The 23906-nt window shown below is 59.9% G+C and overlaps 1 protein-coding gene across 2 annotated transcripts in view; it reads left to right on the top strand.

Annotated features, from left to right (window-relative positions):
• The first annotated feature begins 1322 nt into the window (after positions 1 to 1322).
• The window catches only part of PDE2A (phosphodiesterase 2A), a 40738-nt gene continuing 18154 nt past the window's right edge, over positions 1323 to 23906 (top strand). The window contains exons 1-2 of one of the 2 annotated variants that reach the window (XM_039704417.1): positions 1323 to 1457; positions 19046 to 19097. In XM_039704417.1, coding sequence (XP_039560351.1) covers positions 1390 to 1457; positions 19046 to 19097 — 120 coding nt within the window. In that variant the 5' untranslated portion in view covers positions 1323 to 1389. Of the gene's footprint in view, positions 1458 to 19045; positions 19098 to 19775; positions 20101 to 23906 lie in introns of those variants that run through there. The other variant, XM_039704418.1, reaches the window with a different exon arrangement.

Below are 23906 nucleotides of genomic sequence, written 5' to 3'. Positions count from 1 at the left end.
GTGGCTGCCCCATCCCTGGAAGCATTCAAGGCCAGACTGGATGGGGCTTGCAGAAACCTGGTCTAGTGGAAAATGTCCCTGCCCATGGCAGTGGAGTGGAACTGGAGGAGCTTCAAATGTCTCTTCCAACCCAAACCATTCAGTGGCTCTATGATCCTGAGTCAAGACCTTCATCAGCTGGATGATCTCTCTGCAGTCTTTGTCCAGGACCTGGTCCCTAGCAGCTTCCCTTTTTGTCTCTAGTGTTTGCACTAGAAGAAGCTGAAATGCTTAAATATCTTTGAAAGCTCAGGTTGCTGTTGCTCCTTCTGTATTCCCTCCCCTTGTGCCAGGAGGTGTGAGGTTTCATAGAGACCTCTGACCTGACTTCAGTGTAGGATGGGTGTCCCTCCCCAGGTCCCTCTTGGGGGTGCAGGGTCTTTGGCTGCAGAGCACAGGCCGTGCTGGCACTGCAGCAGCTTTTACCCTTCTGCAGCCACTCTCTGGCACTGTCCCACCCTCTGACAGCTCACACTGCCAGACCCAGGACAGGAGATCAGCAGGTTCAAGCTGGGGACCCCTCATGTGGTGGGGCTGTTCACAGGGTGTTGCTCTCTGTCAGGGACCTGTTTGTGCTCCAGTCCTCTATTATAGAATCACAGAACCATGATTTGGAGGCCGCTGAATCCAACCATTTCCCAGCACTGCCAAGCCCACCACTAAACCATGTCACCAAGCATCACACTTACATGGCTTTTAAACCCCCCAGACGTGGTTTGACATCAGTATTGGGGAAGACATTGTCCCGCACACCAAATCCAACCCCCTCCTGAAAAACTTGAGGCCATTTCCCTTACAAAAGGGAAAATATATTTCCCAGTGCTGCTTAGTCCCTCAGGAAGGCAACCCGCCTGTGGTCCAAGTGTTGCCTAGCGCAGCTCATTACCACAGCGGGACCAGCGCTGCCCTGGAGCAGGGATGGGTGGGAGCGGTGCCGCCCGGCAGCTCTCTTTGCTGCCGGTGCCAGCGGGGCAGGAGCAGCACATCGCAGAGGGGGCTGGCGGTGCCAGAGGGGCCGGCTGGGAGGGCTGGCCCCCCGCGCATCCTTTTCTTTAAGCACCCGCGGGCGGTGCGAGACAAAGGCGGGCGCTCCGCGGCGCACGGGCGCGGCCCGGGGCGGGCGGCAGGTGCGGCCCCCCGGTCCCCCCGGTTCCCCCCGGCCCCTTCGGCCCCTCCGGGCCTCGGCGGAGCGGCTCGGCCCCCGCCCAGCCCCGCGGAGCCGCAGCAGCGCCGTCAATCAGCGTCGCCCCCGCTCCGTCCTCCCCGCCCCGGCGCGCTTCATCGCGCTCGGTGACAGCAGCGAGCGGCGGGGCTGGCGGGGCTGGCGGGGCTGCCGAAGCATGCGGAGCCATGGGCCAGGGCTGCGGACACTCCATTCTCTGCCGGAGCCAGCCGTACCAGGCGGCCGCCTCTGACATGTGAGTTTGCCTCCCGCCGGCGCCGGGGATGGGGGACCACGCCAAGAGGGAGGGATGCTCTGGGAGTAGCGCTGGGCAGAGGAGCGGAGGAGACGTCAGGGACGCAGGGAAAAGTTCCTCCTGCCTGACAGCTGTCAGGGAGGGGGTGGCAAGGAAAGGACAAGAGGCTGCGACCCCTCCCTGTTCCCCACTCGCCACCTATGTTAGCCCTGGGGCAGGTCATAGCTGGTGTTGCTGTGCCGGAGGGCTGGCGTGAACTGAACCTCCCCGTTTCCCCATCACCCCCATCCCATAATGATTTCCTGGAAGGGTAGAAGGCTCCTGGCCCGGTGGTGGGCCACAGGGGGGCCCGGGTGACTTTGTGAAATTCAGGTCAGGCTCCTGAATCGTGGTTTCGGCAGCTTCACACAGGGCAAGAGAAGGCAGCCCTGCACACCCACCCACTCACCGAGCAGATTTGGGGGCCCCGGTGTCACAGTGCCTGTCTGTGTGTGGCAGGGTGGGAGCGGGGCTCCAGGGCTCGTGGTGGTCTCTTGCTGCAGCAGGGCTTTGTGTGAGAGCCTGGGTGACCTTGCTGAGGGATGACAGTGCTCCCTGGGAGCAGGGAAGGGTGATGCTCTGAAGAGCCCACGTGGGAAGAGGGGCTGAGCTGCCTAACGGGAAGCTTGCAGTGTCTCAATCCCCGGTGCCCACAGGCTGGGCTGGCGCTGGCAGAGACCCCTGTGTGTGTGTGTGTGTGTGTGTGTGTGTGTGCACACGCATGTGCAGCGCTCACGAGGCTCCACAGCTGCTGGGAGGCAGGCTGTGCACGGACGGCTCACGGCACGGGGGTGCTCTGCCTCCTGCCTACCAAGGGCTCTGGGGTGCTCCAATCCCTTCTCCCCCTACTCCAGTGGGAGCAGATCCCACATCTCAAAAAGCCCTCTGGGAGGGTGAGCTGGACCACAGGGAAGAAATGCAGGTCTAGGGCTAAAAGGAGGAAGGCTTGCCAGCGCTTGGATTCCTTTGTCTGCCAGTGCCAGCTCCACATGCTCAGGCTCTGGCCGAACTGCCTGGCTCAGCTGCTCACACCAGGACCACCAGAACCAGGAGGCACCTTGCTGCACTGGAATGTGCCCAGGAGCAGCCTCGGCTCTCCTGGAGCAGGTGCTTTAGGTGATGACAGGACTGAGTGGGGTGCAGGGAAGCTTCCATCCACTCCTGCCCCAGCACTACACATTTCCCTCACCGGCTTTTCGCACCTTCGTGAGTTGACCTTTGGGTGAGAACCTTCTCCCCCTCCACAGAAAATACCCTCCAGCATCTCTCTTGCCCACATGCAATGTGTGCCTTGGATCTGTTTTCTCAAGGCCCCAATAGGTGCTGATCCTCCTACGCTTCCGTGGGTGCTGGGTCTGTCTCTGCAGGCAGCATCCTTCCCTCAGCTCTCCTGGCTCACTCCCTGGTGCTGTGTGTGCTTTGTTCCCTGCAGAGATCCCTCTCTGGTGCTGCCTGAACACGTGCACGTGTCCTTTTCTTTAAGCAAAACACACAAAGGTCTTGAAATGCCATGTTCCCTCCTGCCTCTGCTGCTGTTTAAAGGCTTTAAAAAAAGAGTGAAATGGCAGAAAAGCTTGGTGTAGCTGGGTTGGCTGTGCCCAGGTAGGAATTGGCAGGCCAGGCAGCAATGGTGAGTCCAGCTGCTTCACCCTTTCACCCAGGATATGTCCTTCACAGATATTTGTCCCTGTTCCTGTAAACCCCAAGGGCTGTATAGGGGTGGAGAAGCTTCCCGAGAGCTGTCAGGGGATGGTGCCCTTGGCCCTGCAGCGCTCCCTGGAGGGGCTGCAGTGGTGAGGTCAGCGCTGTGGGGAGGGGGCTGCTCCAGCCCTGCAGTGCCTGGCACTGCTGCGTGGGGCTGGGATCCAGTGGTGGCCCCGCTCCCCCCTGTGCATGGTGCATTTTTTGCAGGGGGATGCAGGTGCAGCATTATCCAGGTCACGTTTTAACCCATTTCCTCCTTTTCTCCCGCTGGGAAGTGTGTTCCTGGGTGGGTGGACGCTGACCTGGTTAGAGGTGGGTGGGGTGTCGGGGTGCCTGGAGCTGCTGCTTTCACAGCATCTGACAGCAGCCGGGGCTGGGAAGGAGCTACTGAGCTCTGCGGATGGAAAACACAGAGGAGGAGATGCAGCTCTGAGCATCCCTGCGGGAAGGATCCAGCTCAGCCGAGCCTGGGAGGGGTCAGGGCTTCCTTCAGGCACAGCACTGTCTGGGACGCAGGGGACATGAGCAGGGCTCAGCCACCCTTTGGAAGCCTTGGAGCACCTGCAAAGCTGAGGGCAGGCTGCCAAGCCCCTTGGAGAGCCCCCCAGACCCTTCATGGCTGTTGCTGGTCCCTGGGCTGCGTGTGTAAAATGCCATGGAAAACACATGGTGTGTGTAAAATGCCACGGAAAACACCCACTCCATCACTCCACTGTCCTGGCACTTTGGCCCAGGTGGCTCTGCTCCCCCTCCAGGCATCTGCTTGTCAGGGAAGGGGTTCAGTGGAATGAGGTTAACCTGGTCCCCCATTGTTGGGGTTCTGAGGTGGTGTTCTCCAGGTTTTTCAAAGCCTCAGGCTCTTCCTGTGCCTGTAACTGGGGCCCTTCAGGATCACTCACCTGCCTGGGCACCCAGCCCTGGAGCCTGGAGGTGTCTGGAGGTTTCCTGGCAGGGAAAATAGAGGGAAGACTCCTGGTTGCAAGCTCCCTGCATTCTGCATATGCCAGGAGCTTCCCAGCACCCTGCACCTGTCCATGGGTGAGCGAGGAATTTCCCCTCCATTACCCCAGGGCATCTCCCTGAGCATCTTCAGCTTCAGAATAGCCAACTGCTTGGAAGTGTTGGGAACTGGGCCAGATTCTGGCTCTGTTAGTGAGGACCCTCACCAAGAGTTCCCTGGCCATCACCTACAGCAGAGCCCCGCTCCCCCCTTCCAGCTGTGCTGCTTTGGGGGCTCTGGGAGGCTGAGCATCCATCTAGGGCTGAACACAGGATTCCCTGGGGGCAGCGGTGGATGCAGCAGCAGTTTCTGGGAATCCCTCTTTCCTCCTGCTCCCCTCTGACCCTGCTCCTTGCTTTTGCTTTTGTCTCATTCCCAGCTCCCACGTGGCTCAGCGGGAGCTGTGCTGGGCTGCGGACAGAAACGCCAGCAGGGCCCGGAGCTGCCTGGGACTTTCTGCCTGTCCAGCTTTCTCCTGTCCTCCTTAATGGATGGGCCTCTCTGGAGGGGGGAGCGAGTTGGGTAGTGAGTGTTGGGAGATGCTTTGTTTGCTGCCAGGGCTCCATCTGCACAGCAGCAGCAGCAGCAGCAGCAGTGGGCTCAGGCTGCTGAGTGTGGGCAACAGGCAGCCTGGAGCTTGGTTTCCCCCAGCCGAGGTGTCAGGAGTGGGTGGGGGGTCTCACCTGCCTTGCAGCAGTGGGCAATGACAGCAAGATTTGATGTTTCAGGGGTTGGAGCCTGAATTGTGGGATGAGGTTTGGGTTGGAAAGAACCTTGAAGCTCATCCACTTCTGTCCCCGCCGTGGGTAGGGACACCTTTCAGTACAACAGGTTGTTCCCCATCCAATCTGGCCCCGTAGGAAGGTCTACAAATGTGTAGGAAGGTGTTTGGAAACACCTTGTAGGAAGCTGTCCCCAAACCTTGTCATCCACACAGGATCCCTGGGGAATGGGCCAGCATGGCAGCCTGTGGGACTTGCTGAGTGTCGGCTCAGGAATGTCCCTGAGGCTGGTTATTTGGCAGCAGCAGCCCTTGGTCCCCTCCTGTCCCCAAATCCTGCTCCTGGACCCATGTTCTGAGCCCTGCCTGCATCACTGGTGTCAGAGGGGAGGGAGGACATGGGGGAATCTTGGATGGGTTCAAGCCTTTTGGGCCTTTGTCAGTTTGTATATGCTGTGATAAATCAAATAGAACAAAGAGAGGGATTTGGAAGTGGGATGGGGTGCATTTCCCACTGAAAATATTAAACCCTGACTTTTTTGGCTTTTAGGGCTTAGCCTGAGCACTGCAGCCATCGAGGACAGCCTCACTTTGTGTTTCAGCATCCCCCTGAGCCCCCTGCTCTCCACCCAAAGAGGGAAAAGCAGACAGCAGTGCTGCCAGTGCAGCTCTGGGACAAAGTGCTGACTTAGCCAGAAGCCTCCTCTGGCTTCCAGTTGCTTCCCAGCCCCTTCCCAGGCTGTTAATAACTTGCACGTTTCAGCTGGGTGACTCAGAAGACAGTGAGAAGATATTTATAAGGAGCATTTGAAAGGCAGAGACTGGTGGAGGGTTTTCTTCCCCCTTTTTCTTCTCTAGAGCTGGTGCCAGCTGAATGTGCCTGTGGAGTGAGGTCTGGAGGGTGACCTGTCCATGTCCCCTGTGTGTGTGTGTCTGCTTGCTACGGCACGAGGATGCTGATGCTCCAGTGAAAACCTCCAGGCACACTTAATGTCACCCCATTGCAGCAGAGCCTGTGAGGGCAAAAGCTGCCAGGGCAGCCAGAATTGGGAGTGCAGGGATTTGCAGCCCCTGCTTGCTCTGAGGGTCCCCAGGCTGGCTGTGAGGCACGCAGCCCTGCCAAGCCGTGGCACGGACCAGCCTGGTGAGGATGTTGCTGCTGGGTGGTGATGCTGTGGGACGTCTGTGCAGCTTCTTGGTGGTTTGGGGTTTATCCTCACACCAGAGCTGCCCTGTGTGCTTACTCCTGCAGCGAGGGTGGCTCCACAGCCTCGTGCAATGCTTGGCTTGAGCCTGGCTGGAAGGACACAAGCTGTGGTGTTGCTGCGTTTTCCCTTGCTCTCCCCAGAATCTTTCCTCATGTTTTTTACTAGTGAGATCACAGACAGGTGGATGGCAGCATCCTTCCTGCATGGAAAAAGCAGGTGGAAGCCATGAAGGCTTTAAGTAAGAAACCAGGGTCAGGAGGTTAGGATTAGGGTCAGGGTCAGAGCTAAGGTTAGGGGTAGATCTAAGATTAGGGGTAGAGTTAGGGTCAGACCTATGCTGAAGCTGGACTAAATTTAGGTCTGGCTTTAGGGCTATGATCAAGTTCAGGGCTAGTGTTTGGATTAGGGATAGGTTTAAGGTTAAGGCTAAAGCTAAGCTTAGCTTCAAGGTTAGGTCTAGAGCTAAGATAAAAGATTTAGGGTCTGGTTAGATCTAAGAGTAGTGTTAGAGCTTGAGTTAAGTCTAGGGCTGGTGTTGGGTCTATGGCTAAGTTTAAGGTTCAGATTAGTATTAGGAATAATACTAATTTTAGGTTTATGCTTAGGTTTAGATTTAAGCTTAGGTTTAGGGTTCTTGTTAGCCTAGAATTAGATTTAGGGCTAGGGTTAGATTTATGCTTCAGGTTAGTTTACCCTCTGTGTTAGAGCTAGATTTAAGGCTTAGTTTAGTGTTAGGGTTATAGTTAGGTTTAGACTTAGAGCTGGGCTGGGTCTAGGTTTAGGGTTACAGCTGAGGTGTAGGTTATGGTTAGGTCTGTGCCTATGCCTCTGCCTGAGCAGAGCCTGCCAGGTCTGCCCGGACAAAGGCTGCAGTGCTCATTCTCCCTCAGCACAATATGCTCCATTTTCCCCACCAGCACAGCCTTGTGGCCTTCCCATCCATGTTTTCCCCCCTTAGGCTGAGCCAAAGGCTCTCTGGGACCTGCCATTGGTTTGGTTTTGTCTTGCACCCGTCCTGGCCTCGCCGGGGAGTGGGACAGATGCTGATCAGCAACACTGCTGGATGAAACCCCCAAACTGGAGTGTTTTTCTGAAGCTCAAGAGAGGAAAAACAATGCTGGCTGTGCACAAAGCAGGTCTTGGAGGCATGAGGAGTGTCCATGTGGAAATGCCAGCCAAACCTCAGAGGGCCAAGCCTTCCCCAGAATGAACCCAAGGGCACTGAGGTGCCCAGGTGCCCTTTGGGTGCTGTTTCCTTTGCTCACACCCAGGTGCAGGCGGCTGCAGCAGCAGAGCTGGGTGAGCCCTTGCTCCAGAGGATGCTGCAGGAAACAAGCTGCTCACGGTGGGAGCTGGGCAGAATGAACCCTGCGAGGCTTAGGGAGAGGCCGAGGGGGGCTGCTGTTGGGTCTGACTGTCTCCAGGGAAATTATGCTCCTGGGAATGGCCGTGGGTCCCAGTCAGGCATCTGTGGCTGGTCCTGTGCCCACCAGACCAGCAGGACAGAGCTGGAGCTGCTCGGGGTGGGATTCGTGCTGTGCTGTGCTGTGCCATGCTGCAGATGAGGCAGGGGGGCCGCCAGTGCCAGCAGCTCCACGTGGTCTGGGAACCCCGAGTTCAGGTGATGTCCCTGGGGCCCCCCAGATCCAGCTGTGACCATCTCCCTTACCTCAAGGAGATGAAGCACCCCGTCCCGCCGTGCTGCTGCTGTGGGGATGCAGGGATGCAGAGAAGGTGTCATTCCCCCGGGAACAGCGTGGGAGCTGGCTCCTGGGGGGGTGGGTGTGCAGTTTTGGTGAAGAGGGAGGGCTCTGCGGAGGTGGGGGCTCGGAGCTGTTGGAGAAGCCCCTCTCCCCCGCTGGGTGGGCAGGGACAGGGACAGCAGGTCCGTGGGCTGGCGAGAAGTGCAGAGTCAGGCACGGCGTGTGCTGCCGTGCACAGAGCTGCAGGGAGCTCCACGTGCCAGCTGGGAGCACGCAGAGCTGGGGCACGGGCAGGGGGACCCCAGTTATGTCCCTGTCACCTCCCTGCACCCCCCAATCTGCAGGCACGGCAGAGAACCACCGTGCTCCCAGGAGGGACCGTGGTGATGCTCTGGGAACCCTGCTTCCATCCTTCCTTCCATCAACTGGGTCCCAGCTCCTGAACCAGCCCTGTCATGGGGACTGTGACACAGGGAAGAGGACAAGGCTGGGGACTCTTTTCAGGTGGCACCTGGCTGCCAGTCACCCCCCAGTGCTCTGTCCAGGCACGGTGTGGCAGGGAAGCTGGAGCCAGCAGTCCAACCACAGAAAAGCCATTAATTAATGGAAAGCATGATGGAGGATTAAAAGCCTGGCATGCTCCGGCACTGGTCCCAGTATCAGTGGGAGCTTGGCTGTGCCGGGGACCAGCCCAGAAGGGTGCACCAGGGGAGATTTAGTTTGGATATTAGGGAAAATTCCTTCCCTGAAGGGGTGCAGCACAGAGCAGTGGTGGAGTCCCCATCCCTGGAGGGATTTAAAAGTTTTGTGGATGTGGCATTTGGGGACGTGGGTTAGTGGTGGGCTTGGCAGTGCTGGGGGAATGGCTGTACTTGATGGTCTCCGAGGAGGGCTTTTACAACCTCAATAATTCTGTTTCCATTCCATATGGCATCTCCATGCCTGTCCCAGGGCTGAGCTTCATCTCTCTGCCAGTTCCATCTGTCCCCAGTACCCACACCAGCCCCACCACTGGCAGTCCCTGCAGCCAATCCCCCTCCCCTCCTCTCAGGGAAAGCCGAGGCTTCGGAATCCAAAAGCTCAACCCAGCTCTGGGAAAGGGATGGAAGGTGTCAGGCTCTCGCCCTGATGAGCCCCCAAGGCAGGAGTGGCTTTGAGCTGGGTCATCTCTTGTCCCTCCACGGATGGTCCCCACTCCCTGCACTAGCTCTGGCTCATGGGAATATTTGGATCATTTGAGTAAAGTCCTGGCCCAGTGAGTGGCTCCCACTTGTGCCACGTTCACAGATGGACGATCCAGTTAGAAACAATCCAGTTAGAAACCTGTGGTGTTTGGGAGAGGATCCCTGCTCCTAGAGTGCTGTTGTTCATGGAAAGCATGGACAGCACAGGCAAGATCCTGGCTCCTGCTCTATTCCCACTATTTTTAAGGGAAAACAGTGCTGGAAAGGAAAAAAAAAAAAAAAAAGCAAAGGGTGGGTGATGAACACATGCTGAACCACGATCAACTGCAGCTTGCTTTCCCCCTCTAGTTACCAACTAAATGGACTAATTGAAAGATGAGTTGGCAGCGTCTGTAGGGTTGCGTTTTTCCAAGGATAATTCCCCAGGGATTCAGGGTAAATGTGGGTTTCCTCTCCCACCTTGCTGTGCTCCTGCCTGGTTTGGCTCCCTTGGGGTGCTGGTGGCTTTGCTTGGAGGTCCTCATCCATGGTGGTGGGATTTGCAAGGACTCTGTGCAGCAGGGAGGAAGATTTGCAGGGCTGCCATGCAGCAGGGACAGGGATTTGCAGCCTTGCAGGGCTGCCAGGCTCTCCAGCCCTGTCCCTGACACCAGCTGCACCCCTGTGGCTCCTGACACCCCTAGGGGTTTGCAGGGATGCTGTGCAGCGGGATAGGGATTCGCAGGGATGCTGTGCAACAGGAATGGATTTACAGGAATGCCATACAACGGGGATTTGCAGGGTTGCCACGCGATGTGAACAGGGATCTGCAGCCTTGCAGGGCTGCCAGGCTTCCCAGCCCCATCCCCAGGGCCAGCTGCATTCCTGTGGCTCCTGGCAGCCCCGGGAGCTGCTCTCCCAGCCCGGCAGTGGGGGCAGCTGCTTGCACAGGACCTGCTGCTCCAGGGCGGAGCACCCGGGCCGGTGTGTTTGCCAAGCAAACAGGGCTCAGCCTTCTGCAGCCGGATCAGCAGCCTCCACACGTTTGCTCAGCAAATAAATCCCACCCGGCAGAGCTTTGGTGCCAGAGTCCCCTTCCCTCCAGCCCCTGCCAGCTGCTCCGTCCCTGCCCGTGCAGCACCTGCCCATTACTGTGCAGGTCTGGAATTGTGCAGGGCTCAGGATGGCTTCAAGTCAAACACGGCAGCCCAGCAGCCCTCCCTGCCTTCCTTGCTGGAGCTGCCAGGGCGCTGCTGAACGCTGCGTGCCCCTGCTGGGGTCTGTCCTGGGATGGGCACGGTGGAATCCTTCGGCTCCGGTGGAAAGGCTTTGCTCTGGACTGAGCGATTGCAGGGATTTTCTGTCACTGCTGCAGGCTGGGGAGGATGGCAACTGCACTGGCAGGGGTTGGCCTGGGAGGCTGGCTGCTCTGGGGATGGAGAGAAGGTGTCTAGGTGTGTGGGGACCCTGGAGCGCCACGCCAGAGCCCCATGCCATGCCATTGCTGCTTCCCGTGCTCCAGGCTCTCCTGTGCCCCAGACCGTGTTCCTCTGGGGTCCTTGTCCCCCCACAACACACTGCCCACAGCCAGGGCTCTACTGAGGTGGGGACAGATGCCACCTCCCCCCTTCCCTTTGCCTGGAGACTGTGGGATGTGATCCCAGCCATTTCACGGGCTGGTTGGCTGCTGCTCCAGCTGCCATCTCTCTCTGTTTCCCATTTCTTTTCCCCTCACAGATACACTCTTTAGCCCCTGCTGCCTGCAGAAATGGAAAAACTCCCTTTTCCTGGCACTGTTGTCTACCTGAGGGACCCATTTTCTTCCTGTTCCCTCTTCCCTGAGGTGCTGGAGGCATATTCTTCTTTCTGCCTTCACTCCCAGAGCAGCAGGAGCGTGGCTGGGTCAGGCTGTGGCTGTGGGCACTGAGCATCCCATCTCGCTGCAGCTTCCCTGGCACACTGGGCAGGCTCTGGGGTCACCACTGTCACCCCACGGGGCCACTGCTGCTTTCCCTCCCACAGAGCTCTCTGGCGCTGGGGCCGAGCCACCCTCCAGCCTTCCAGCTTCTCTGGAGTCACCAGAGTCACTTGTGCTCTTATAGGCCACTAAGTGCTGTAATTACAGATATGCTTTAATTAACATAATTGTGTTTCTACGCAAATAAAACATTTGGCACAGTTAATTCCAAGGCTGCAGCTCCGAACACAAGGCTTCCTGGCCCCGCTGTGGAGGTGGCAGGGGGGCTGGCAGAGAGTGGGGCTCTCCCCTCCCTGCCAGAAGATCATCCCAGTCCCAGCCAGGGCCTGAGCCAGAGCCCCCCTTCCCCTCTGGAGTGTCCTGCCCTGCTTTGGTGGAGGCAGCTGTGCTGGCAGACACTTGGATTGCTGGGAGATGGCACTGGGCTTGCTGGAACACTGTATTGGGCTCAGTGGAACAGAGCACTGGGATTTCTGGGACGCAGCAGACCCAGTGGTGTGCTGGGAGACAGAACTGGACTCGCTGGGATGCAGCCCCAGGACTGCTAAGGCACAACCCTGGGTTTGCTGGGCCATGGTGCTCAAATTGCTGGAGAACCATGCTGGGATGCAGCCCTGGGTTTGCTGGGACACAGCTGGAGCCCAGCTGTGCCCTGGCAGCAGTGCCAGGGGGTGTTCACCCTGGCCGGGCAATGGGCACAGTGGGTGGATCCATCCCATCCCATCCCATCCCATCCCATCCCATCCCATCCCATCCCATCCCATCCCACTGAGCTGTCCCAGGGTGTTTTGCCCTCCCAGCACCCAGAGACCCCTCACTCCCCATTCCCTCTTTAGCAGACCCCAGAGCTCACCACGCTCTTAGGAGTCTTTGGATGAAGGCTGGAGCTGGAGGCAGCATGCCAGCCCTCTGCCAGGAAGAACTGGGAAAATGGCTGGTGCTTATGTGCTAAAATGCCCTTTTCATTTGAAAAAAAACAGAAGAAAAGGGGAAAAAACATATTCCATTTTTCTCCAGCTGAAAATGAAAGTGATTATGTAACGAGCAATAAATTACAGAAAGGAATGAGTCATTGGAGCAAATCCCAAGAAAGGCACAGTATTTTTAGCTCCAACACCCTGTGCTGTACTGTGCATTAACCCTTGCAGGACTTGGGCCCCCACTGCAACCCACACCTAGGGTGACCCCCCCAGAGGCGTCATGTTGGTTTCTGTGAGGATTTTGTCCCTGTGACATTCCCAAGGGAAGATGGAAACGATGTGAGCTGCTGGCCCCTCCTCCTCCCTTCGTCCTCCTTTTTATGGGATGCTTATGGGTGGTCCAGGGAATGCTGCTCACCCCAGATCCATGTCCCCATCCTGGGCTAAGCCCCTGCTTCTCTTCCCCTCTGCTCACTCCCACTGGGATAATTAATCCTGATCCCTTCCTGAGACCCTGGGCACCACTGTTGTTTCCTTGCCAAAGAGCCTGAAGAATTAATTAGGAAATAAAAGCGAGGAACAAATTAATTGGAAGAGAACTAGCGAGGGAGCAAGTGAGCAATACTGCTTTAATCCAGGTTAAATTGGGGAGTGATTGCTTTGCTAACAGAAGAGATGATGAGGGAGAATTGGAGCAGGCAGGTGCCAGGTGAGACAATGGCAACACACATCCAGATGCCAGGGGATGCCCATGGAGAGCTGTGCTGAGTGGGGAGGAGAATCCTGGAGACACCAGCAGGAAGCTGGAAGAGGAATCTGGAAGGGGAATCTGGAAGGGAGGCTCAGAGCATCTTGGGGTCAGGGCCCAGAGTGTCCCAGGATCACCACTCAGACCATCCTCAGGGCTTGGAGCACCCCTGGGATCAGGGCTTGGAGCACCCATTGGAACAGGGCTTGGAGCATCCCTGGAGCCAGGGCTTGGAACATCCCTTTCTTAAGGGACACTGTCATTCATGCCTACTTTGGAGAATCCTGTGGGATCAGGTGCCAGCGCAGGGACAGTTCCTTGTGTGCCACGTTTCTTTGGGGTCTCCAAGCTGGTGGGAACCAGGGCTGCTTCTCTGTCTCTGAACAGATCCCTGGGTGCTCACGGTAGCACCACACTCCACTGTCACCTGGCAGCGACCCCACCCTAAATAAGGGGCCAAGGAGAGTGGCAGGCACGAGTGAGAGCTGGTGGCCAAGTCCCCGTGGCGTGGGGTCAGCTCAGAGTGACACAGCCAGGGCCAGTGGATGTCATCTCCTCGTCTTTTATTTCATCTGGCAGTAAATTCCTGTCCTCCATATGCTTGGGCTGGGCTGGGATCTTCCTCATTGCTGCTGGGCCACCTGGAATAGTGGCGTGGCCCTGGTGTCCAGGGGCTGCTGTGCCCCAGTACCCGCTGCTGTCCCGCAGGCTCCTGCTGTCCCTCCTGCTGCTGCACACTCCCATCCTGGCACATAATTTCCCCAAAATCCATGTGTCCCTCCAGAGACATCCTATTCCTCCAGGCAACCCCTGTCCTTGTGGACGTGTGCTGTCCCTGGTCAAACGTGCTGTCCCTTCAGGCACCTGCTGTCCCTCAAGACACGTGCTGTCCCCAGCTGTGCCGTGTCCTTCCAGACACGGGGTGTCCCCCGGATGCACGCTGTGCTCGTGGATGTCACCTGCACCTCTGGCCATGTGCTGGTCCCATGAGTGCAGGCTGTCCCTATGGATACACGCTGTCCCTCTGGACACACGCCGTGCTTCTGGGTTCAGGCTGTCACCCACGGACACGTGCTGTCCTCGGGGATTCAGGCTGTTTCCATGGACACACTTGTCCCCGTGGATGCATGCTGTCCCCATGGATACATGCTGTCCTGATGGATACACGCTGTCCCTTTGGACACATGCTGTCCCACTGGATACACGCTGTCCTGATGGATACACGCTGTCCCCTGGATGCTTGCTGTCACCATGGCATATGCTAATCCCTGGATGCAGGCTGTCCCTGTGGATATCCCCTCTCCCTCGCCCCTCTGAGGGTACAGTGGGGGTGTGCTCTGTCCCTGCCCACACAGGATCATCTCCTGTGTGCAGCTCAGGACGTGCAATCCCACTAGCCAGGCTGAAGATGCTGGTGGCCACCATGCCCAGAACTTGTCCATGAGGACTGTCTGAGCCGGCTGGGAAAGCAGCCAAAGGGTGGGGAGAGGGGTGTGGGAACGGAGCCAAGAGCTGTCTCAGCCCCACAGGGACCACCACAGTGGGGCCAACAGGGCTCTGCCATCCCATTTGTCCCCCTAATTAGCCCTGTCATGTGTGTGGGCTACTGGTGGCCCCCCAGCCCTGGCCATGCTCTGAAATGTCTCCATGGAGACCCTCTAAGGGCTCCACCACTTACTCATCAGCAATATCACTTAATCAGCCAGGCCCTTCCTTATCCCTTCGTCACCCCTCCTCAGAACCGGCTCAGTTGGAAGGAACCCACAAGGAGCACCGAGTCCAGCTCCTGGCCCTGCACATCCCCAGGAGTCACATCACATCCCAAAAGCACTGTCCAAACGCTGCTTGAACTCTTCAGGCTTGGTGCTGCTCTGGGGAGGCTGGTCCAGTGTCCAGTCATTCTCTGGGTGAAAAATCTTTTCCTAATATCCAACCTAAACCTCCCCTGACACAACTTCAGACCATTCCCTTGGGAGTGTCACTGGTCACCAGAGAGCAGAGATCAGTGCCTGCCCCTCCTCTTCCCCTCACAAGGAATTTGTAACTCCAGTGAGGTCTGTCCTCAGCCTCCTCTTGTCCAGTCTGAGCAGCCCAAGTGACCTCAGCTATTCCTCACACATATTCCTTCCCCTCGAAGCCCTTCACCACCCTCATGGCGCTTCTTTAGACTCTCTCTAGTGGCTTTAATGTCTTTTTTATTTTGTGGTACCCAAAACTGCCCCCAGCACTCGAGGTGAGGCTGCCCCAGAGCAGAGCAGAGCAGAGCAGGACAATTCCCTCCCTTGCTCAGCTGGTGATGCTGGGCCGGGTGCCCTCCAGGACATGGGTGTGACTCATGTGACTCACGCCCAACTTACCATTGTCCTGGAAAGTTCCCTTTCCACGACACTGCTTTCCAGCAAATCATTTCCCAGTCTGTATGTACGTCGGGGTTGCCCCATCCCAGATGCAGAATCCTCGTTGAACTTCACACACTTGGCAATTGCCCAACTCTCCAATTTGTCAGCAGCCCCTCCCGGTTTTTTATTGTCTGTGAACTTGCTTAGTCTGAACTTCTAGTCCTGTGTCCAAATAATTTATGAAGATGTTGAAGAGGGCAGGACTTCCTCGTCCCTTTCTCATCCCTTTGTTTTCCCACTTTGAATCCAATGATAGCCCAAGCCCCAGAGCTGATGCAGCCAGGTCTCTGCACCTCTGGGGCCACCCCAGTGAGGGGCTGGTGCCTGGGCACCCCATCCCTGCCCAGCCGGAGATCATTCTGGGCTCTGGCTCCTGTGGTGGACCAAGGGATCCACCTGGACCCTGGATCCCACCCTGCCCGTGCTGGTGTTGCTGGGGTGGCAGTGGGGCACACACACACATGCACAACAGCTCTTCCTTGTGCCCACACATTCCCAGCTCTCCTGCTGCTCCCAGCAGGTCCAGGCAGTGAACCCACCTGATGCCATGGAGCCTCCTGGCACCCCCAGCCTGTGCCTGGCATTGCTCAGGCGAGGGATGCCACAGCATTCCCTGTCCCACAGCATTCCCTGTCCCACAGCATTCCCTGCCCTGCCATATTCCCTGCCCCACTCGGGCACTGCAGCTGAGTGGGATTTCTCCGTGGGGAAACCACAGAGCAGTAAATGGGATATCGATTGGGTGCCACTGTGGGGATTAGTGCGGAGAGGAAGAGCAGAGGGATTGATTTCTGGTGGGATTCAGAGCTGTCAGTGTGCCTGGGATTAGCAGCTCCAGGGTAATCACACCCAATTCATTCAGGGACCCGGCAGGTCCCTCACTGGCCATGTCCCCAAGCTCAGCCGAGGCTCAGTCATCTCTGTTCTATGGGCCCCATGTGCCACCTGCCTGGCCACTGTGTCCCCTCCTTCCCGGGAGGACAGGGATGCTCCAGGACACCCACAGGTGCTGCCCTGAGGGCAGGCTGCTGCAGTTGCTAGGGATTTCACACACGCAGGGTGTGAAGGCTCCTCTTGGTGCCTTAACCCCCCAAAATCTTCGACTTTGGGAGTTTGATACCATTTGCTGCCAGCACCTCCCAGGGAAAAGCTGGAGCGGGGTTTTATCTCAGCGTCTTTGGTGTGGAATATTCCATTACCATGGCATAAAGGTCAATATTTACTTGCCTGCGTGAACTTTATTCCCACTGATGCCATCAGACACCCTCCAGATGGGATGCGGCGTGGCTGCTCCCCAGGCTCCCAGGGAGAGACAGGAGGCACAGCACTCCATTGATCCACTCCAGGCCGGGAACAAGGGAAAACTACAGGATGGATGGATGGAAATGTGGGAAGCCCACACTGCTGCCTCTCCTCAGCACCTACAGTTATTGCCCAGCAGCTCCAGGGCTGGGTTCTGAGGGTGTGTGTGTCCGTCTGACTGCTGTGATGTTCCCATCCAAGGAATGCCACTCCTGGGGCACACAGAAAAGCCGGGGATCAGCTCATGATTACCTGGGAGATGAGCAATGATGCATGGATGCAACGGTGGAACTGCAGCACAAGTCCCTGCACCCTTGCATCCCTGCACCCGTGTCCCATTCCCCTGGCAATTCCACAGGTGCCCCTGTGTCCCTACACTGCCATCCAAGGAATGCCACTCCTGGGGCACACAGAAAAGCCGGGGATCAGCTCATGATTACCTGGGAGATGAGCAATGATGCATGGATGCAACGGTGGAACTGCAGCACAAGTCCCTGCACCCTTGCATCCCTGCACCCGTGTCCCATTCCCCTGGCAATTCCACAGGTGCCCCTGTGTCCCTACACCGCCATGTCCCTGTGTCCCATGTATGTCCCTGTGTCTCCCTGTCTGTGCCCAGGCCTTTGTGCCTATACCCTGTGTGCCACCACCTGCCCCCAGCCCCTCTCCCCTCGTGTCCCTGCAGTTCCTGTGTCCCTGCACCCCTGTGTCCCACCCCTGTCCCCGGGAGAGCACGAGGGACAGCTCCGTGCTGTGTCCTTGTGCCCAGCAATGGCTTTGTGTTCCCTGGGCAGCTGTGCTGCTCCCTGGGTGGCTCTGGTGACGGAGCCAGGTGGCAGGACATGGATCCTGCCGGCACCCAGCTCCTTGGGGTGTTCCCACTGCTGGCCCTGCTATTCCCACCTGCTTTATTCAGGGATCCCCGGGCCCGCATCCGTGCCAGCGGGAGCTGTCCCGGCTGGGGTGACACCTGGCACCTGCAGCAGGGTGAACCCGGAGCGGGGTTCCACCCCCTGATCCTGGGGTCTGGCGGCTCTGGTGGTGTCCTGCTCCGAAGGAGGGACACTGGTCCTGTGCCACCCGGGGAGAGACGCCCGCGGCCCTGTGTCACCCGCAGGGGCACCCGGAGCCCGGGGTGGCCGCAGGGTGTCCGGGAGCGGCCGGAGCTCCTGGTGGCCCTGGCCACTAGATGTCCCCGCCGGCCGCCGAACCTCCTCCGGGCTCCCGGCCCGCATCCCGGGATCGGCGTGCCGGGAGCCCCACGGAGCGTGTGGCGTGCAGTGTCCCCAAACCCTACCCTGCCTGGCACCTCGAGGTGGCAGCTCCTTGTCACCACCTGTCCTAAGGGGGGTTGAGAGACGATGCCAGGAGCCCTTCACACACGCCCAGCCAAGCCTCGGAGCACCCCGGGGACGGGCACACAGAGGTGCAGGAACACTGCAGTGGGACACAGGGCTGCAGGGACACGGGAGCATGCAGGGAAAGGATACAGGGGTGCAGGGACACGGGGGACAGGGGAGTCCTGGGATACGGAGGAAGATCAGGCCATCCTCCCTCAGACCAGAACCTTCTCTTCTGCCCAGAGGAGGAGGAGGAGGAGGGGGAGGGATGGAGATTGTGGCGCTGCCGATGTCGCTGTCACCGTGTGGCAGGTGGCCGTCGTGAGACGGCTCGAGCATGCCGACCCTCCGTGCAGATTCCCTGGGGCCATCGGGGTGGGGGCAGCATCCCGAAATCCTTGTCCATCGGGGCAGGGGGACGGGAGGAGGTGTCACTCCCCACTGAAGGCAATGGGGGGTTAATACAGGAGGGTGGGGGCGAACAGACCCTATAAAGGGGCCCCAAAATGAGGGTCCCTGTCCAAGAGAGGGATGCTGGGTTGGAACCCCTTCAGTATCCTATGGGATGGGGGGCAGGGAAGACTGTCGCTACCGAGCCCTGCATCAGAGTTACCCCAGGGCAAGGGATGGGGTGAGATTTCGGCCCCTCCATCAGGGAGGATGAGGGGAAGACCGCCCCACCCCAAACGTGAGGCGCAGCCTTTAAGGGAGCGGGAGTCGCTTTATTGAGAGGGGAAACATGCCGCAGAAGGGAGAAGGGGCAAGGGGGAAACCCCTGGCCCGATCCCCAGGAGGGAGGGTTTAACACGGGGGGAGATCGCTGCCCTCCCAGACCCCAGACCCGTGGCGGCACGCCCGGCACCTGCCGCGCCAGGAGAGCACTGCCAGCCCCGCGCTGCAGACCCAAACCGGGCAGCGATGCCCTGACCCTTTCCCCACCCCGCTTTCCTTCCCCCACCACCACCCCGCACTGGGGCTCCCACTCCTGGCCCCCTCCCAACACCGGGGAGCCACATCCCTGCCCAATTCCCACATCGGCGCCGCCCTCCCCACAGCGGGGACCCCACCCCACGCTGCAGAGCGGTGTCCCATCCCCTGGCCACCCCCCACGCCCCCACCCCGGCTTCTCGGGGCCCGCGGGGCAGGTGCGGGGCGGGTGGCCGTGCCTCGGATGGTGGCGGGGCGGGTGGCCGTGCCTCGGATGGTGGCGGGGCGTGTGGCCGTGGCTCGGATGGTGGCGGGGCGTGTCGCGGCGGGGCGTGCCCGCCGCCCGCGGGCGGCGCGGGGGTGCGGGGCCGGCATGGTGCCGGCATGGTGCCGGGATGGTGCCGCGGCTCCTCATCGCGCTCCTTCGCTTTTTCAGCCGCGGGTTCCTGCGGGCGGGGGACGCCGCTCCCGGCCCCGAGGCGCTACAGGTAGGGACGTGGGGACCTGCACCCCGAGGGGACCCCCGCACCTCCCTCCCACCCGGGACCCTCCTCTTCTCAACCCGGATTTCCATCCCCAACCGCATCCCCTCCCATTCGGGACCCCAATCCCAGCTATCCCCCGTTCCACCTGGGCCCCTCAATGCCCCCCCCCCCCCCAGAAACTCAGACTCGCCTCCTCCTACCCGGGACCCCGACCCGCGTCCCCCGACACCTGGGACACCCGATTCACCTGCCCGGTCACTGGGGACCCCCACGCCAAGCACCTCTGCTCCCAGCCGGGACCCTCAGCCCCCTCCTCCCCTCGCAAACCACGACAGGCGACCCACCTCCTTTCCCCCCCGGGACCCCCATTCCCACGGCCCCCATTCCCCCCGGGCCCCGGAGGCGGTGGGATCCCCGTGTTTGTGCTGTGGGGCGGGGTTGGGAGTCGGGGCTCCCGGTTCGCCGCGCTCGGGCTCCCCATCCCTTCCCGCACCCAGCTCTGAACCCGCTTGTCCCCCCCTTTTCACCCACCTCCTCTCCCCCCCGGGACCCCCATTCCCCCCGGGCCCCGGAGGCGGTGGGATCCCCGTGTTTGTGCTGTGGGGCGGGGTTGGGAGTCGGGGCTCCCGGTTCGCCGCGCTCGGGCTCCCCATCCCTTCCCGCACCCAGGGCGGAGGGGGCTCTGAACCCGCTTGTCCCCCCCTTTTGGGTGGGGGGCTCTGAACCCCACGGGCAGAGCTCGACAGGGAAACTGAGGCACAGATGGGGCTCCCGAGGCGGGTGCCATTTGTGTCGTCGTCCCGTCCTCCCCCCCGGCCGCATCCGAGGCTCGAGGACGCGCAGGGAGGAGGCAGCGGGCTGGGGGGGCGCGGATCCCGGCGGGATCCCGGGAGGAAATGGGCTGGACTGGCAGGGAGGGGGGCCGGCTCGGTCCCGGGGGGACCCTCACGCCCTCCGGCAGCCGCGCCAGGAGCCGGGCCGCGCCATGGGGACTCTCCAGGACACTGTGAGCGACCCTGGGGATAGGGATACCCTGGGGGTCGCGGGGGATCTGTGCCTCGGGCTGGGGGTCCATTCTGTCCTGGGGCGTTTGGGGTGCGATGCTTGGGAGCGTCTGGGGGTTTCGTTTTCCTGGGGGGGTTGGAGTCCCCCCTTCCTTGTGTCCCCTTGCCCCCCTGGCAGCGGGAGCCTGGAGAGCTCGGCTGCGTATTCCATCCGTGTGCTGGGAAGGACAGAGCCCCTTCAGCACCCCCAGCAGGACCAGCTCTGAACCCCCCTCCTTACATCAGCTGCACATTTTGGGGAGATGGAGGCTGCATCCCAGTATGTGGGTGGGAAAACACTTGGTCCTTCCTGCTCCTGTGCCTTCGAGCACACCCAGATTTGGGGAGGGGGTGACGTGAGGGGGGTTCTTCCCCTCTTGCAGCTGTCTGTTCGCCTGGACGGATCCCTGACCTGTGCGGGGGTGCTTTTGGGTGTGAGAACCGTGGCCTTGGTCCCCTGGGGGTGCAGCTGCTTGGGGGGCTCCAGGGGGGCTGCAGGTTCAAGACAGGAGCGAGGACCCGGAGATTCAAGCTGGGAAACGAAGGGAAGGAAACGCTCTCTGGGAAATTGCCGAAAGCTGCTGACGGAGAGAAAGAAGCGGAGCAGGGCCAGCGTGCCCCGGGCGGGGGGGAAATGAGCCCCCCTTCCCCTCCGGATGGGAAGGTGGCGGCTGGAGGACATCTGAGCGGCACGGGCTGGGATGTGGCACTCCTCCCACGGGGGTCCCCGGGATCCCTGGGGCTCCCAGCCCTCCGGAACCCACCTGGGCCTGAGCTAGGGGGGCTCTGAACCCCGGGCAGCCCCCCACGGGGATCTGGGGGTGCGGGGGTCAGGGAGCCACAGCTCCCGGCACGGGGGCACGGAACGCACCCACGGCGGGAGGGGCAGAGCGGTTTTAACCCGGACCACCAGCGTGGAGTGGGCACGAGGAGCAGGAGCAGGAGGAGGAGGAGGAGGGGGAGTGCATCACATGGTGGGGCAGAGGTGCAGCCCCAGCCAGCCCTGCCCTGTGAGGCCGCAGTGGCAATGGGATGTGCCCCAGCATGTATGAGGAGTGAGTGGTGGGGATGGATCCTGCCCCTTGTCCAGCACATCCCAGCCCAGGGTGGAGGGGGAACAGCTCATCCCCCACAAAACCCCACAGGACCCCTGTCCCCACTGGTGTCCTGGGTGCTGACTGCACCTGGAACTCCCATCCCCGAGCCTGGGGTGACATATAGGGGCGATATAGGGCTTGGCATTATTACCCTCCAACACCCTGCGGTGGGGTGAGGCTGAGAATGTCTGCTCCTCCTCTCCCTCCCTGCCACGAGCTGCAATGCAATTACTTGCAGCCTGGATCATGAATCAAGCCGTAATTGATACATGTTCACAGCCTGGAGAAGCAGGAGGGGCTGGGGGGCCCCCACCGTGCCCAGGGCTTGGGAGGGGCTGCGGGGGACTGCAGCCAGGCCCCTTTGCTGACCTGCCAGGGGCTGGGGGGCCTCAGCCGCCATCACAGGGCTCCTCCTGCCTCAGTTTCCCCCTGTGTGGGACCAGCCACGTTCAGGGGCTGAGGACCTGTTGAGGCCAGCGAGGGGACATGCGTATGCGGGCGTTTGTCCTTGCGTTTCCTCTGGCAGACACAAACACATCAGCAGGGCAATAAAGGGGAGGAAAGGGCCGTGGCGGCTTCTTTCCATTACATGCGGCAGGGCTGGCTTCCTCCCACATCAGCAGGGTCAGGGGACAGAGCCAGATCCCCAAACTGGGATGGCTGGGTGCACCCCAGGGCTTCCCAGCCAGGCGATCCCCACAGGCCAGGGATCAAGGAGTCACTGCCTGCAGGCGTGGGATCAGCCTGTGCTGGCACTGCAGTGCCCTGCTGCTGAGTTTGAGGGGCAGTGGGGTTTGGGATGTAGGGTCCAGTGCTCTCATGCCTCGTGACATCACCTGGGAAGGGAGGTCTGAAGTGGGAGTGCCCTGCTGGACCCCAGGCAGGGGAGCTGGGATGGGGATGCTCCTGCTGCACCCCAAGCAGAAGGAGCTGGAGGGAATTGGTCCTGCTGCATCCTGGGCAGTGAGGAGCTGGGACAGGATGCTCCTGTTGCAGGATGACATGGTGGTATCTTCCCCCTGAATGGGATAGGCCCCGTGGGTGACCTTGGCTTTTTGGAGTCGAGCTGTGACATTTGGCAGGGAGGTGGTGGGCTGGGATCCCCTGCAAGCCTGGGTCTGGAGGGTGGTTCTCTGGGAGCTAAAATCCCTGAGTTTGGGGACTGGCCTGGGACCTTTGCAGCTGAATCCTGTTGCATCCCCACCCTGGCACTCCATGGATGTGGGGGAGAGGATGGTGGGGACCTGCCTGAGAGAGCCATGGGGTGGAAAGTGCCAGGGAGCAGAGCTAGCTCCTGAGGCTCCCTCCTCTTGGAGCAGGAGAGATCACTGCTCCTGGCCTGGCTCTGGCAGATGCAGGGTGTCTGGCACCTTTGGATGCCCTGGCCACAGCTTTGGAACCCCCCCAGACAAGGTGGGGCTGGAGGCCAGACCCCTGGCTGGGTGCTGACCCACTAAACACCAGCACTGTGATCCCTTCTGCCATGTAGTGGGCTTTGGTTTTCTCCTGGCCGTGCCTCAATTTCCCCATCTGAGTAGTGAGACCACCCCAATTCCTAGAACCCTTCAGGGCAATTAAGAGCTGCATCCCACCATCAGACCCTCTCAGGTATGGAAAATAAGAGCAGCCCCTGTACAGACAGAGTGGAATCCCCTGGGGGGGCAGCTGTGGCAGCCCCCAGCCCCCCACACCCTGCTCCGGAGCGCTGCCCAAATCAAATTCCTCCCCAGCTGCAGATGGCCAGGAATTCAATTTGCCCAGATCCCATCAGAGACTGATAAATGAGGTTCCTAATCACTGTGCAGATCCCATTAGTGCCAGCCATGCCAGGAGGGGATGCACGGATGGATGTGGGAACGCTGCATCCCCCTTCCCACCCCACTGATTCCTATCCCTCCAAGGGGCTTAGATGTCCCCTGAGCCCTCTCTGGCTGCATCCCCAGAGCTTTGCCATGATGGTCCCAACCAAGCAGAGCCAGGCACGGAGACCCCTGCATGGCTAATCCACCAGAAAACATCTAGGAAAGTCCTGGAAACCCAGCCAGTGTGGATGGGAAGGGGACTGTGTGCCAGGGAAGTTTTTCCAGCAGTGCCACGTCCCAGGAATGCACATCATGCCACCTCTCTCCCAGCCCTGCCACTGCCAGCACCCAAAGCTTGGTGCCAGCTGGGTGCCAGGATGTCTCTGTCCTTTGGGGTGCAGGCACCTGCATAGCAGGGATTCCCCTAACCAGGGAGCAGATTCCCTGCAGCTGCTGTAGGAGGGTCCCTCTGCCCCTCCCTGACACGAGTTAGGGACAAGTGACACGGGGCTGAGTGGGGTCCCTTTCCCCCTCTCTGGCGTGGCTCAGAGACAAGTGACAGTGAGAGCCCCTGCCCTCACCACCTTCCTTCTTAGAACAGTGAGCTAATTAGTGACAAACTAGTGACAGATCATTAGGCTAGTGGCCGAGCCAGCTGTTCCAAGAAGGCCACGGTGTTCTGGGGACGGAAATCCTTGAGGAGTGTGGCTGCTGTCCCGATTTGTCCTGCCCGACAAAGGGACATCAACAGGAAGCAACCTTGACTCCGGCCCAGTTCTCTTGGCCCCGGGAGGCCAGGCCAGGATGTGGGGGGACAGACTAGCAGCACCCCAAGGGCTTGTGAGCTGCCAAAGGTTAGGAAATTTGCTT

The sequence above is a fragment of the Passer montanus genome, unplaced genomic scaffold (assembly GCF_014805655.1).
Source record: "Passer montanus isolate IOZ18808 unplaced genomic scaffold, ASM1480565v1 scaffold175, whole genome shotgun sequence".
Classification (NCBI taxonomy): domain Eukaryota; kingdom Metazoa; phylum Chordata; class Aves; order Passeriformes; family Passeridae; genus Passer; species Passer montanus.
This window is presented reverse-complemented; position numbering and strand designations above follow the sequence as displayed.